The sequence below is a fragment of the Lagopus leucura genome, unplaced genomic scaffold, assembly GCF_019238085.1.
Source record: "Lagopus leucura isolate 7727_CA_CO unplaced genomic scaffold, USGS_WTPT01 Super-Scaffold_100008, whole genome shotgun sequence".
Classification (NCBI taxonomy): Eukaryota; Metazoa; Chordata; class Aves; order Galliformes; family Phasianidae; genus Lagopus; species Lagopus leucura.
The window spans coordinates 6,163,556-6,178,687 of NW_024962265.1; the positions used below are offsets into that span (position 1 = coordinate 6,163,556).

The window sequence follows — 15,132 nt, forward strand, 5'->3', positions numbered from 1 at the left end:
CTTATAAGTCATTTTCAGCCTCAAATTTGTAACCAGTGTAACACAGGGCCTTGATACCTCGCATCATTTCTGTCTGAGTCTGATGTGCTGGCATTGCTCTTGATTTATGCCATGCTACAGGATGCTAGCACTACCACTAACAGCACACAGCTTTGGCTCAGCTCTGCTTCTCTCACTGTCCATGAAATTTACCACAGGAGCAAAGTAATAATGAAGCTGAACAGCTCCTGGTAAAAACTGGGATTAAATTGGGCCATGAACGTCAAATCACCACTACGATTTGAAGTCTTTCCTGTCTCAACCCTGGGATTATGTCACTGTCACCTGGGTCCTTGGGTGGATTGCTTTGTGCAGCCTCTCTCCGCTTGAGAGCACACACACATAAACGTTTTATATGCCACCATGAGAGAGTACTTCTACCTAATATTTTGTATAAAAAATGAAACAGTATGTTATCTCCAGCTGGAGCCAGAAAGGACTTTACTGCAGTTTAGCACTATCATCACATCTCTTCTGAAGGTTGTGTGTGGTTTATAGGGCCTATAAACAGTAAGTGGGACAAGGAGCTCCAGTAGAAGAAAAGCTTCATTACTTTGAGGGGGGAGATAAGGGGCAGGATCAAGTTTAACTGAGGTGATTTCAGTATCTCAGTTCAGGAGAGATTCTATGATAACAACAGGGCTCAAGCATCTGGTATGAACAGGCCTGCTTTGTGTCCTTTCCTGAATGGCGAATTAATGAATATCCTGGGGGATGGATAAAGCAAAGCACAGTTACTTTAGGGCAAGCAAAGTGAGCCTGTTGTGGAGCTGGGAGAACTTACCGTGTGGAGTGGACGTAGTGTGGACTGCGTACCCGTAGATCCGGCGTCGAGGGCATGCTGGACTGGGAGTTCCAGTGGGGAAGGCTCCGGATGGGGCTGTTCTGTAGGGAGCTGCTCCCCCCTGCCTCAGCACAGCTCCCGGTGCTGGGGAACCTCTTGTGATTGCTGCAGAGCAAACACTTGGCTTCAGTTCCTGGGAAGGAATTTGGGGAAGGGGCTCCCTGCCTTATTCCAGGTCCCAGGCACATGCCTGTGATCTCCAGAGTTAGTGGGAGTGGGGTCAGATGCTGCTCTGAGTCACGCCACGTGAACGCAGCCTGCTTTTTATCACATCTATATTACCTCCAAAGCCTGCATGTCTCCTTTTGGTAAGAGATGGTTTTGTAAGGATTCACAGACATTCCGTCTGGGAGGATGTCTGTGTGATAAGGACTGGAGATAGCTGGCTCACCTGGAATGACTGTGTGAGGAGCGTTTCTTGACCTTCTCATAGGGTTCATCCAAGGATGACTCGCTCCACATCTTGGGTTTGATGGGGGACTTGTCATAGTCGTTGCGGTGGTAATGCATTTGGCGGAGGCCTTCCAGTGACTGCGGAGGCGGAGGCCTGTTGTGCAAGGGTGGCCGGGGTGGGAGTCCTTTGTGTGGGGAGTGGAGAGGGGATATTGTGCTGGTGACCTGAGAATCCTCTGTCAAGAGAAGAAGGGAAAGGGGTGATGGCTATGTGACCTTCAGTGCTGGCCCTATTTCACGGGACAGCATCGTGCCTTGCTCGCAGGCAAGAATGTTTTCGGTACTAGCAAGTTTGAATGGATCATTACAAAGAAAAGGCCCCCCATTTTGAGCATCAATCAGGAATTCACACATCCCTCCCCTTTTCCTTCTTGCCCTCTAGAACATACAGCAGCCAACATACCATCCTCAAGAACAAGGGCATCCGAGAGGGAGCTGTCTTCACTGGCAATGTTTCCTTCTGAGGAGAAGAAAAAGATGGTCAGAGGGTCACGGGAATCACACTGACCAAACTGTGAACCGTGCCGCGATCTTCAACCAGCTCCTGGCCTTAAGCAGTCACCCACACCTTCCTCTCCTCAAAGCCACGAGACAATGATATTCCTATAAATAACTGCCTCAGCCCACTCAGTCTGAGGGCTGAGCTGCAGGCCAGGCCTTTTGCTAGCAGGCTGCCTTTCAAGGAGCTGCTAACTCTTTTTCAATTAATGGGGATTAAGGCTGAGTCACAACAGTGAGCTGAGATCCCCAGCGGATGTGAAATGGCAACCTGCCAGCAGGCAGACTTTGTCTGCTGAAGATCCTGGGCCTTAAGGCCCACACTAGGTACCAGCTCTGTGTAATTCAGGGAAACACTTTCTGAGTATCCTCTGCAACAGCAGATGCAGAAACTCTCGTGTTCCAGGCATGCATGTATGAGCTGCCTCCCCCATCCGTGTCCTCACAGCTGTCTGTCATCCCTGCCTGCAGCATGACTTGGTACCCAGGTCACAAATACAGCAGCTCTAATCTCAGCTCCTGCTACAAAGGCACAGAGAAAGCTCTGTAAGTTAAAGAGAAAGGGCAAATTCAGCAAGGGAGAAAGAACCACAACAGAAAGTTAATGGATTTCATGAAAAACCAGTCAACAACCCAGTAAACCATAAAGCACCCTGAGAATTACACTGTAAAAATATAAAAAGAAAAACAGCATTTGAACACAGCAATGACACTGCCACCACTCTGATTTTACAGATGCCTTTCAGCTAGAGAGCTCACCCCAATCTGCTAACATTAATTACATTTGTACAGTATTACTCCAGGGATGTTAACAGAGCGATTTTATAGGTGAACAAAGGAGTCACAGTCTGCTTTCCTGATATCCTTATAATCTACAGCATGATCCTGTGTCTTGTCTTGTGAGCCAACATATCCCTAGAGCACAACACAGATCCCAGATGCCCATCTGACAGCACACGGAGAGGATAACCCAACTTCAGCACCCCCAGGGCCCTCTAGGCAGGAGAGACAAGAAGGGGAGCAGAATCTCATACGTCAAATATGAGAACAAGGCCAAAATTACTGCTCGTTGTCCTCCACGTACCCTTCTGGAGCGCTGTGGGTGCTGAGCCCCACTTACCATCTATGATCAAGGAAGCTCTCTGGGTTGGCTTCTTTCCAGATTTGATGCGATACTCATTGATGGCGTTTTCGATCTCCTGCAGTTTCTTCAGTGCATTCAGGTAGGATGTCTTCCTCTGTTTCTTCAGCTTTTTGCTGACATTTGGATCACTCGCCAGGCGCCGGGCAGCCTCTGTGATCTGGGACTGAATGGCAAACTCCCTCTCCAGGCGTTCCAGCTCTGCCTCCTGGGAAAAGGCAAGCAGATTCTGGCTGCCACCAAACTTCTGGCTCAGCTGGAGAGGAGCTCCCCCTGAGTCCAGGGGCCTCCAGCAAAGGCCATCAGGAAATCATCCACCAACAGGTTGCCCAAAGAGGTGGAGGACGCCCTGACCCTCAAGACATCCAAGGTCAAGCTGGATGGGGCTCTGAGCAACCTGATCTAGCTGTAAGTGTCCCTGTTCACTGCAGGAGAGATGGACCAGACGATCTTTAAAGGTCCTTTCCATTTCAAACGATTCTATGGTTCTGTGACTCTATGCTGCTCCTCTCATCCCAGGGCCTCCCTAAGCAGACCCACCTCACTCCCCCTGCCCACATGAGTGCCTGGCAGCACAGCTGGTGGAAGGTACAACCCACACACACAGGATGTGAGTGCTTCAGCCCCAGTCCTGCCGTGCTGTTTGCCTTTTCATACGTTGGCCCACTTCAGTGGTGCTCTACCAGTGACTCATTCAACCTTTTACATCCACCTCCTACTCATTCCCTCTCCCTGTTTCCTAGCTCCACATTTGAGCCTGGTTTGATAGCAGTGCTATATACAGATGCAAGGCTACAGTTTTAACCTTCTTGACAAGCTTGGCACTCAATGACTTCTTTGGGTAAGAAAAGGTGAAGAAGGGCTAATTCCTCCCTGGTGCATGACTGTCAAAATCCAGGAGAGTAGGAGCTGAGGTAATTATGGGCTGCCCCAACGCATTACACTAGGAAATTGTCTCCTCAAGTTACAAGCCAGAAGGGTGATTTCAGAGCAATCAGAGTGTAAGCACATTTTGTGTATGCCAAAAAGGGCTTGTGTATTCAACATCAGCTGTTACAGAGTGTCAGTAGAATTTTTTAATTCTACAGATAACTGTCTCTTAGTTACGATCCCAAATTAAGGGATCTGGGTCAGTTTATGCAAACACAGAAGCTGATACAGCTTGGTCTGCACTGGGACCTCAAGCTATCATTTTCAAAGACATTTGTTTTGTGTAGTGAATTCAGCTGCCTTGGAGTTCTTGTTGTTCATCATCGTCAGGTTTTGGTGTTAGTTTGCTGATAAAAAGGGGAACACCACACGTTGCATAATGGGGGAGAAAAGCCAAGCTCTTCTACTTCCAGTGAACTGTGGGTGTTCAGATCACACTGACAGACACATTGCCATGGAGATCCCAATTACGCAAATTCAAATCCTTTCTCTTCATTTAGTAGTGGTGCATGCTGCAAGAACGGATGCTGCAGGAATTAATCAAACTGAAATTGTTCTCTGAAGTTTTTATTTTGGGCTTTTGGCTTGGAAAAAGTCCTTTGCTGTCAGTGGTGAGTCAGCACTGCCTTGAAATGACAGCAATCGTTTCTGAAGACTGAAGCAACCCCTCCATCATTTTAGCAGAACCTTTTTTTTTTGCACTGCAGAGTTTATAAATTTATCAACACCAAGCCTATTAAAAGTGGATTTGACACAACAGAGTTTGAAGGCCTGGAAGCTGGCTCGCTGCCTTCTTCAAAATCCTTCCCAGAGTTGGGAACTCCAGATCACGTAGAGGTGATTACCAAGAACTACAGTAGAAGCCTACTCTGCAGTTTGTGTTCTGGTGAAGGTCTTATTTTAAAGTTATTAGGAGTTTGGTGCAAACTGTCATTTCAAGCCTTCACAGATTCAGTTCTAAATCATTCAATGTAATTAAGTGAAAAACATCTTAATTTTCTTCCCAGCCCTAACCATCTATTTTTCATCCAGTGAGGCACCTATGAATAAAGCCTCAGAAAATGAGGGATATCACCTGTTTTCAGAGGGAAGTGCCTTGCTTCAGGTCCTTGTCATAGTTGGTAATTTCAGTTCTGGATTTATGGGACTGGAAGAGAATTTCACCTTTGTTTTAAATTGAGTTTCTAGAGCTTGCACTTGCTGAAAAGCACATGAAAATCAACACTGGCCTCTCTGAACTTTCTCAAACTGGCAGCCAAGTAAACATAGCCCAACATTATTCTTTGAGAACAGAAATTTATGGTTTTCAATACAGTCCTAAAGTTTGACAGATGAAAAAGGGGATAGAGAAAAGCTGACTTGGCATGTTTGGATTGCTGGTGCCAAAAGGCAGAGTGCCTGCAGTGGGGCAGAACTGCTTTGCCTTCATGCTTTTCCCCCTGCTCAGCCTAGCTTTGCACTGTAGACATTCCTCATGGAGTGCCCCCAAAAACCGCTTAACAGAAATGAACTGTGGAAACCAGGGATCAGTTTTTAACACAGCAGCCAACAGACTGCAGGACCTGCAGGAGTAACTGAGTTAAACTGTGCTTCCCTTTGAAAAGCTTAATTAAATGTGCTAGTTCATGAATATTTGACTTTGGTGGAATTCCTCTCCCAGGCTCCATTGAGAACAAAACTATAGAGCTCCAGCTGTTTATTTTTTTCGGCAGAAGGAAAATGCCAACAAAACGACAGTTAATTCCCTGGGCCTTAAACCACAGTCACACCAGCTTCAGGCTCTCCTCTTACAAAAATGAAAAAGAAACTCAAAACTGGGATGGATATACACAAGTGTCTTGAGACAAATGTGTCCCTGCAGACAATGGCTCCTCTGTGAATCGGGGCCCGCCTTACAGCTGCTGCAGGCCTGTTTTCACAGCCACGGTTCAGGGCACTGACCCAGCACATTGTGGGAGCAAGGAAAAAGAACAAACACTCCCTAGTAAACTTAGAAAAAAACATAAATCCAGCTCCCTGTAGGTAGGGACGGAGCCTCTTTTGTGTAAGGACTGGGGAGGTATCTTTTATGCTTTCATCTTGCTATTGCAGGGCGAAGACAAGTAATTGTGATGCTTTTCTCTCCTGCTAGGGGAGATCTGAGCTCAGATCACTGCTGAAGCAGAAAGCAAGTTGCTGTTTGTAGTAACAACGCAGGGCAGCAGCAGGGCTCAGATGGCTCAGGGGGCTCTCCATGTGCTCCCTGCTCACACAGGGCACTACAGTTGGTCACCCGGGCTGTCACAATCCAGTTGGTCACCCTGGCTATTCCTGCTGCTTCTAGCACAGAGAAGGCTGAGCCCTGAGGGTTTAACCTTTACTCTGGACAAGCAACCTCCTCTGCTTCTCTTTTCTGAAGGGAATTAAAAAAAAAATCTTAGAATCACCAAAGTTGGAAAAGACCTCCAAGATGATCCAGTGCAATAATCCATCTTCCTCTCACCAATATTTCCTAACAAGCTGTGTCCCTCAGTTCCAGATCTACGTGTTTCTTGAACACCTCCAGGGACAGTGACTACACAACCTCCCCAGGCAGCCCCTTCCAGCACCTGACCACTTTGTCAGAGAAGTTCTTCCTCATGTCCAACCCATATCTCCCATGGTGTAACTTAAGGCCATTCCCTCTTGCTCTGCCACTGTTACCTGCAAGCAGAGGCCAACCCGCACCTCACCATAACCTCCTTTTGGACAACTGTAGAGAGTGATAAGGTCTCCCCTGAGCCTCCTCTTCTCCAGATGAACAATCCCAGTTCCCTCAGCCGCTCCCCATGATACTTGTACTCCAGACCCTTCACAGCTCTGTTGCCTTTCTCTGAACACGCTCCATGGCCTCAATATCTTTCTTGTAGCAAGGAGCCCAAAACTGAACACAGTACTCAAGGTGCAGCCTCACCAGAGCTGAGTACAGAGGGATGATCGCTTTCCCGCTCCTGCTGACAACAGTTTCTGATATAAGCCATGATGCCACTGGCCCTCTTGGTCACTGGACACACTGCTGGCTCATAAAAAAGGCACTGTGACCAACTACAGTCATTTGAAACAGGAAGATTGTGGCTTCTATGCCATGCACACCAGATGTGGTAGCAACCAGAAGTGGGAACACACAGCTGGAAGGGAAGGTCAAATCCTACCTCTCCCTTAGGCAGGATTTTCTGCTCATCCAGTTTAAAGGCAGTTCCTATTCTTCTCCTTACAATGGGTGGCTCCTCCCCAGGATCGAGGGGATATTCTCGTGGCAGCTTTCCTGTGAGCTCCTGCAAGCAGAAAACACTGTTAGCAACCTGGGAAATGCTGCAGCAGAGTCCTGGCATGTGCAAAGCACAGTGCTGCTCTTGAATTGTGACTTTAAAATGACAGGCAGTCATTAACACCACATTTAGCTCAGGCTGATAAACACCCAGCCCTGAGAATGTGGTTCAGGCTCTGTTGCTGAGGGTGGGGAAGCTTTTTTAACCTGGGCATGAATAGAGATTCTGTTGCCTGCCCAGCACAGTTTGTAAGTGCTGCCCATCCCTTGGGCATTGGGGTCTGGGGTGAACAGATTACAGCACGCACACTTTCATCTCTGCTACAGGGTGAGCAGGAAAAGAAGAGCTTCTCTCTTCTGGGCTCCTTCTGCAAGGGAGATGACACACCTGAAGCCTTCACTGCGCTAGAAAGTCCCAGTGGCAACAGCCATGCAGGTTATGACCTGCACAAAAAATGTTCCCACCTGATTCATGATGTGTCTGAGAGGAATACAGTGCAAATAGTCACTAAAAGCAGTGCCTGGTACCTCATTACCTGACTGATACCATTTCATGTATCAGAGGCCCTTCCAAGGCCAGGTGATGTCACAAGCAGCTTTGGAGCGATATTAGATGATGCTCTGTCAGATTGATGGGGTTATTTGTAAAAATTTGTTCAAAATCTGAAGCACATCCCCCAGAGCTGAGAAATACCTGGAACACGGGAAGCAGTGAGTGCCAACACTGAAGGTAATGTTTGTTGTTGTGTTGTGTGGATTTATTTGGAGTACAGAATACAGCCCCACATATCTGCATTAAAGGCATTCAAATGCCCAATGAAAAACACAGGAGTCTCACTCTGAGAACAGCCCAACTCCTCGTACTCAAAAGTCTCCCCATGAAGGACAAAAGGTTTTTGTGTTCTTTAGCATCAGCTTTGAGAGGATCCAGCTGGCAGAGTAACCTAAATCATCTGAATCCCAAAGAACAGCAACTGACCTCAATGTGAGCACGCAGCTCAGGCCCTGCCTGCCCTGGCCTCTCCTCTACTCCCTAATGGGGTTTTTCTTTCTACTATTTTCAGGTCACTTTCAAAAGGGTCTGGTCTTTTCTGATCCTTCCTCCAAGCACTTTCCAGCTCTGTGCTGATGTGCACAGCCCTTTTTGCGAGAGGCACTGCTGAAACATCTCATGTGTCCCATTCTGGGTTGCCCTTCCAGCCCTGTGGAGTTCTTTCAGCTTTTCTTCTGTAATGTATTCATTCTGCTTTGATGGGACTCTACGCACTGCATCCAGACACAGATTCATGCATCTGTTCCTGAGGATATCTTCTATACAACCCTGAACTTAATACAAAGCAGGGCAGAAGGGAAACAGTTAATGTCTTCTGTAAAAGCAACAAAATTGGAGCAGAACAAAATGAACGTGGGCTACCACGCAGCCTTCATAAGCTGAAAAGTATTCACAGGCACAGGTCTGAAATGTAATCTGAATTAATGAGTAACTGGAGTGGTGATGGCCTGAGGTAACCTGATGCCACTGCTGTGAATGGCTCTGGCCATGCTTATTTGATTATGCCCCCCACTTTTAACCCTTTTTTCCCCCTTGGTTCACCTTCCTTTCCCTGTGTTTTGAGCCATTCCCACAGCAAAGCAGACAGGACTAAAGGCAGCCTGAGAGGAAATGCTTCCAGCTGCAGCCTGCTGATGGATGAGCTGTAGGGTTGCAAGACTGGGTCAAACCCCAAGTGTCCATCAACTGGCTCAGTCAAATCATCCAGAGAAAGAAATAACACTTCTTAACAGCTCTTAAGGTGCTGACAGATGGGCTCAGGCCAACCCTATTGCAGCACAGTGAGGAAATAGCTCCTTTCTGCTAGCACTGTGCCCCGGCAAGGCATGGCTGTATTGCACAGCATTTGTGGCTGCACTGACGATGGGGCTGGAGTTGAAGTGAAGGCACTGGGCTGTGAACTCCTGTAACCGTGGCACGAGCAAACCTTCCCCTCTGTGCATTAGACCTAAGCAGTGCTAGCTTAGCATGATAAAGTCCTGGATGTCATCCTTCTGATGACTGCCACCTCCAAACAAAAAGCATGCTGTAAGGATGTACAAGCAACAAGTGTTAAGAGCTATAAAAGATCCACTGCCTACCGCTTCTCGGAGACACAGTTTCTTCAGCTCTTCCAGGCGTTGGCGCAGCGTCTCTTCCAAGGCTTCTTGCCTGGATTTCAGTGCAGCCAGCATGTCTTTCTTGGCAGATTGAGAACTATCTGACTCTTGGGAACCTGTCAATAAACAATGACTTCACTATGGCAGCTGACAGCAGAACAGGCATCTGGGATGCCTGTAATTGTACCAAAGCCTGGATGTGGTCTGTCCAAAACGAAATCAGGCTACGATACGAAGCAGGTGTTATACAGTTATGTTTGTTTACAGCTAATTCTTAATGCTTAAACTAACAGAGTGAGACTGGACAGAGGAATACACAAAGACATTCATTATCCAGAAAAATAAAAGCAGCAAAATTATTCCTGTAGAGATCCTAAAAAAATCATTCCCACGAAAGTTCCCAACAGCAAATAACAGCACACTTCACAAAGCCCTGGAGAAGCATTTTAGGGAAAGTAAGCCTAGGAGAAACCACTTTACAATGCAGATGGCTTCTTTAAGGGCTGTAATTACTCTAGTAGTAAACATTTAATTCAATCCACTTAAAGAGTCTGCTTTACAAGAAAAAACAACAACAGAGTAATGGAATAAAATTACTTAGCCAGATTCCTGTAAAAAGCACACTAAGCTGTAAAACAAAACCAAACAACAACCACCCACAGGTCTTTCCAGGGCAGTAGCTGCTGCTTGGGAAGAGATAGGTCAAAATATTTGAACTGGGTGTCCAAATGGCTTGACTTTTCATGTAGCAATTACCCGGCAACTTCCACCACTACCACTTCTTGGTACAAATCCAGAATTAAGTCAGACTCCTAATCAGAGGTCACAACAATTCCTAAATTCAGCTCTTTAGGGAAACTTATCAATGGGATTTCTGATTTTTCATCCGTTTGTTAGGGATGATGCATCAGTTCCTATCCAGCTTCTTGCATCTCAAAAAAGAAGTAACTTTGTTTGCATATAGCTGTAAGTTGAGTGGCTGACCTTTTAGGATGCGCTCAGCATTTACCCTCTTCAATATATCTGGGCTTGGGCATGAGTTTATGATGATGCATAAGCTGAGTGCATCCTTATGTCACAGACTAACACATGAAGGTTACGGTCACACTGTGAGATGCAAAGCAACCACTGGAAGGGGAAAATACCATCTCTACACGCTTTTATACACTCATGCCACTGCAATATGTTCAGATACAGCTGGTCTGAACTGACAGGGTTGCTGTGGTTTAGAGGTTCCTGTTGCCTCCACAGATGCATCTAAGTGATCTAAGGTATCTGAGGTGCCTTCTATGGGGTGGTGGGTATGACACAAGATTCTGTGAGACATAAACTCTGTTGAATTGGCAGTTGGATACTCTCATCTAAACACAGGTATGCAAGACACCTATGTTTAGACAGCTGGATTGTGACCAGCTCTGCAGGGACTTCTTGTGGAGACAGGTTTGAGCCTGCAGAGAAAATGTGACACAGCAATGAACTTCAAGAGGGTTTCTTCAGGTCCTCAGCGTTCCCTCCATCTCAGTACCTGGTGTCCAAGGGTGACACTGAGGCTGTCCCCCACAGCTCTTGAGCAACAGCACAAAGAAAGCATGAGTGAAATACAAAAGGACGCGACATCGAGGTTTCTGTGTTATGTGTAGGATGGGAGTGAGGAGCTGCTTCTAGACACATTTGCAGCTTGGCCTCTGAGTGCACAGTGAAGGTGTTCAGCAAAAGCCAGTTGTAAATGTTGCTGCCATTTCACAGAGCTCTGGAAGGAAACTGGGAACAACTCTTTGTTCTGGCAGCAAACCAGATTGAAATTTGTGCTTCCAGCTTCATCTTTCGTTGCTAATATTCCAGCAGGCTGTTAAAGCAAAACCAAAAGAAGTTCAAGGCAGCCCGTGCCATGAAATAGCTCTGCAATTGTCCTGTGGGAGCAGAAAATCTCACAGATCTTTTTCACCACTATTTTCTGCAGTCTCCATATAGGATGACAGCTGGCACTCGTTCTGCAAAGTGCCACCTTTCATTCGTTACAACATTTTTGGGCTGTCCTGAATCAGGAAAGGTGAAGGAAGGGTCACTGAGGGTTAGCCAGGCTGAGCATCATCAGGCAGAGAAGAACAATTTCACAACAGTGTGTCTGTTTAGTTGCTCTAGTCACTCTCATTTCATATGGGTTTGTTTGCACCCACAGAGCAATAAAACTAAATTCTGTGAATACATCTGCACTGCAAGAACTTCACAGGATCTTCTAGAGGAGCCCTGTATTTACACTGGCAGGGGAAGCCCTCTCTAGCATTTAGTAATTCTTAATAGCAACCCTGGTGAGCAGTTCTAGCAAAGCTGAACTGCTTTATTTCTTCACTTAATTGCCAACAATCTGCTGAGTCCTGGTAAAAAAAGTTGCTCACAATTCCAGCAGATGTTTCAACCCCCCTTTTTTTTCTTTCTTTTTTACCCCTTTTAGGACAACTTTAATGATCTGTGTTTTTCTTTCAACTGCTCTTCCCTTTTCCTTCCTCTCTCTGCTCCCTACCTCCACACCAGGCTCTGATTTATTTTTAAAAGCTGTTCATTTTTGCACTGCTGGTTGCCAGAGCAGCTACAAAGATGCTGAAACATTTAAAAACATATGAATAGTCTAAGTGCTGCCCAGATGCCTGATTTGGAGAGTGCTGACAAGAAGGAAATGAACAGCTTCTGGCTGAGCTGGTACAGACCCAAATCAAGCACAGACAGTTCAAGGCATTTGCCCCAGCTGTGCTGACCCTGCCTGAGAACCATGCAGCCTCAACCCTGATGTGGTCAGGGGCAATGCCAACTAAATGCACATCTGGCCACCCTTCCCACTGCTCCCTGAACGCAAAGGGTCTGGGGGAGATCTGGAAGTCACAGAACCATGGAATCATTAAGGTTGGAAAGGACCATTAAGATCATCTAGTCCAACCATCAACCCATCCCCACCATGCCCACTAACCACGTTCCTCAGTGCCACATCTACATGTTTCTTGAACACCTCCAGGCACAGTGACTCCACCACCCCCTGGACAGCCTGTGCCAATGCCTCACCATTCCTTCTGAGAACAATTTTCTTCCTAATATCCAACCTGAACCTCCCATGGTGCAATTTAAGGCCTCTCATCCTAACAGCGTTACCTGGGAGAGGAGGCCAACTCCCATCTTGCCACAGAACTTCTTGAAGAGAAGGGATTTCTGTCTGAGCAAAGTGAAGTGCTTTGGGTTGTACTATTAGATTTTTATGGTTAGATACTCTTTATTCTCACAGGCAAAAACCAAGTGCCAACTTGATCAGTCAAGAGAATGAAGCCAGAGTGAGATGTTTGTGAAGACACACAGAACAGTGCTCTTTCTATCGCTAGGGTGCTTACAGCTCCCATTAGAAGCTCTTCATTTATAAAAATGTATTAATCCAGCCTGAAGCAAGGCCGCAACCACAGACCCACTTCTAAACCCTGTGGTAACTGACCCCAAAATGTCAGAACAAATCAGAAGACCATAAAAACAATCGAAGAAATAATTAAAAACCAGCACAAACCAAACCAACCAAGCAGATACTACCTTACATCAGCCTTATTAAATATTATGCTCACTGAGTCACAGCTGCCCAGTGCCTCCCAAAGGCAGCATCAATGGAAAAAAATCAGCCTGAAAAAGAACAGTCCTGATGCAACAGAAATGGTTGACTGGGTGGGGGTTTCACAGGTAGTTTAGCTCCCACAATTAGGACTAGTTCCTAATGCACAAACCAGAGAAATACTGCTGAAATATGTAATTCCTCTGTGTAACTTTTGAACCTTTTTGTGAGTATTCTTGTTTAGCTTCCTTTCCACTGCTGTGTGAAGATTTACTGAATTCTGCATTTTAATATCATTCTGCAGACCCATCTGATGTCCCTAAAAGAAAAAAGGTTGTGAAAACACAAGGGGTGGGAAGCAGAGGGCTGTCTCTTTGACAGCCACCAGAAATCTGTTCAAGTGGGGCTTGTTTGTATACCTGCACACGGTGGAAGATGGGTCTCGGTGACTTGAGCATTCATAATATCCTGCTAATTTGTGAATATGCTATACAACTTCTGATAGCCCTTGCTCTCTCTGGGTGACTTCTTCCACCAACATTCAGACAAACAAAAGCTATGAGACAGGGAGAACGTGTTCCTCCCTGCTCAACTCACTCCTCCAGAAGAATGCACTGCTCAGTTTCTCACCAGTGCCAACGGGCTGGTATTGGGAGATTCCTGGTGCCACTGACAGGGACATGCACCAACTCACATACCCGGTGGGTCTGACTAAGGTCAGCTGTGCTTATTGAGGTTTGCAGAGTTAACAGGTGTCTCCTCTAAGTCAAGCTTTGCTTTAAACCTTATAGAATGCAAGGAGACCAGCAACATGAGGCAGAGTTAAGGAAGTTAAAGCCCTACCAGTGACTCACTGTCTTTAAGCCCTCCACCTGTTGCAGCAGGGTGGCATCAGTTTGGAAAAGGGTAAATGCAAATGATGAAAACAAACGAGGAGGATAGATGGCATGTTGAAGAGCAGAATAACCTGAGGCTTGGATCTGTTATCTGTGAGAGAAAAGGGTGGCAAGGCAGGAGAACCCAGGCATCTCTTTCTTATTTTGTGAGTCTCCTCCAACAAAACCACATCTAAATATGGCAATCCCTTCACACTACATCCTGTTGGCTTCAGTTTGCTGGCATTTCATCCGGATCCCCACAGCAAGCTGTCCCCTGAGCAGGGAGGGATGGTCCCCAACATTTGCTCCATGCCAGAGCCTGGGCTGACTCACCGCACCAGGATGTCAGCATGCAGCAGCCAGCAACCTCAGACAGTTACTCTCTCTCAGCTCTGCCAGACATATAGGATATCCTGTGCAGCATGCAGGAGCCCAGCCGGTGCAGCTCAGCACAGGATGTGATCCAACATCCTGCAGGCAGTGCTGGGGGCTGTGTGGGTGCTGGTCACCCACTCCAACACTCATCAGCTCAGTACTGCTAGGAGATGCTCCTGCTGGATGGAGCAGCAGGGCCCAGGAATCACACACTGTGGCATCTGCAAACGTAAACAGGTCCACGTACAGGAAACCTCTGCTGCTGCTGGAGGAGCATGGCTCAGGGGCCTCTATCACATCTGCAGAGTTAAAGCAGCAATTTTCTTCTGAGGTTTCCTCTCGACTCAGTGAAATGAAAGGAAAAGAGGTAAAGGCCTTAAGTTGTATCAAGGAAGGTTCATGTTGGATATGAGGAAAAATTTCTTCTCAGAAAGAGTGGTGAGACACTGGAGCAGAGTGCCCAGGGAGGTGGCAGAGTCACTGTCCCTGGTGGTGTTCAAGGAATGTGTAGATGTGGCACTGAGGGACATGGTTAGTGGGCATGGTGGGGATGGGTCGATGGCTGAATTAGATAATCAGAGAGGTCATTTACAATCGTACTGACTTTATGATTCTATTCTGTGAAAGAGGCAGTTTGGGGTTCAGGCCAACAATAACCCAGCAACAATAGGACTCCTTGCTAGCTAAGAGCACTGCAAAGCTCTTATGGCATGGACTGCTCTTTAAAGAAAAAAATCCACAGTAGACCTTGCTTGATTTCATCCCAATAGTTATCTGCTGCTTTTGATCACGGTTCATGCCAGTCTGAAAGCAGAGCTTTCATTCATGAGCAAATCTTGCCCTACATACCCAGAGATGGCTCAGAAGATCCTTGAGATAAATCCTGGCAGCTCTCTATTTTGAGTAGTCCCTTCAAAGCTGAAATAGAACTGCAGTAGATGCTGTCTGAGACAGAGG

General features: G+C 46.6%; 1 protein-coding gene across 5 annotated transcripts in view; it reads right to left on the reverse strand.

Annotated features, from left to right (window-relative positions):
• FRMD4A (FERM domain containing 4A) overlaps window positions 1-15,132 on the reverse strand; it is a 206,992-nt gene that overhangs the window by 12,121 nt on the left and 179,739 nt on the right. For all 5 annotated transcript variants that reach the window (XM_042872845.1, XM_042872844.1, XM_042872846.1 and 2 more), the window contains 6 exons: window positions 9,325-9,458; window positions 7,076-7,198; window positions 2,955-3,183; window positions 1,740-1,796; window positions 1,275-1,512; window positions 824-988 (listed from right to left, as the gene is read on the reverse strand). In XM_042872845.1, the coding sequence (XP_042728779.1) occupies window positions 824-988; window positions 1,275-1,512; window positions 1,740-1,796; window positions 2,955-3,183; window positions 7,076-7,198; window positions 9,325-9,458 (946 nt within the window). The remainder of the gene's footprint in view (window positions 1-823; window positions 989-1,274; window positions 1,513-1,739; window positions 1,797-2,954; window positions 3,184-7,075; window positions 7,199-9,324; window positions 9,459-15,132) is intronic.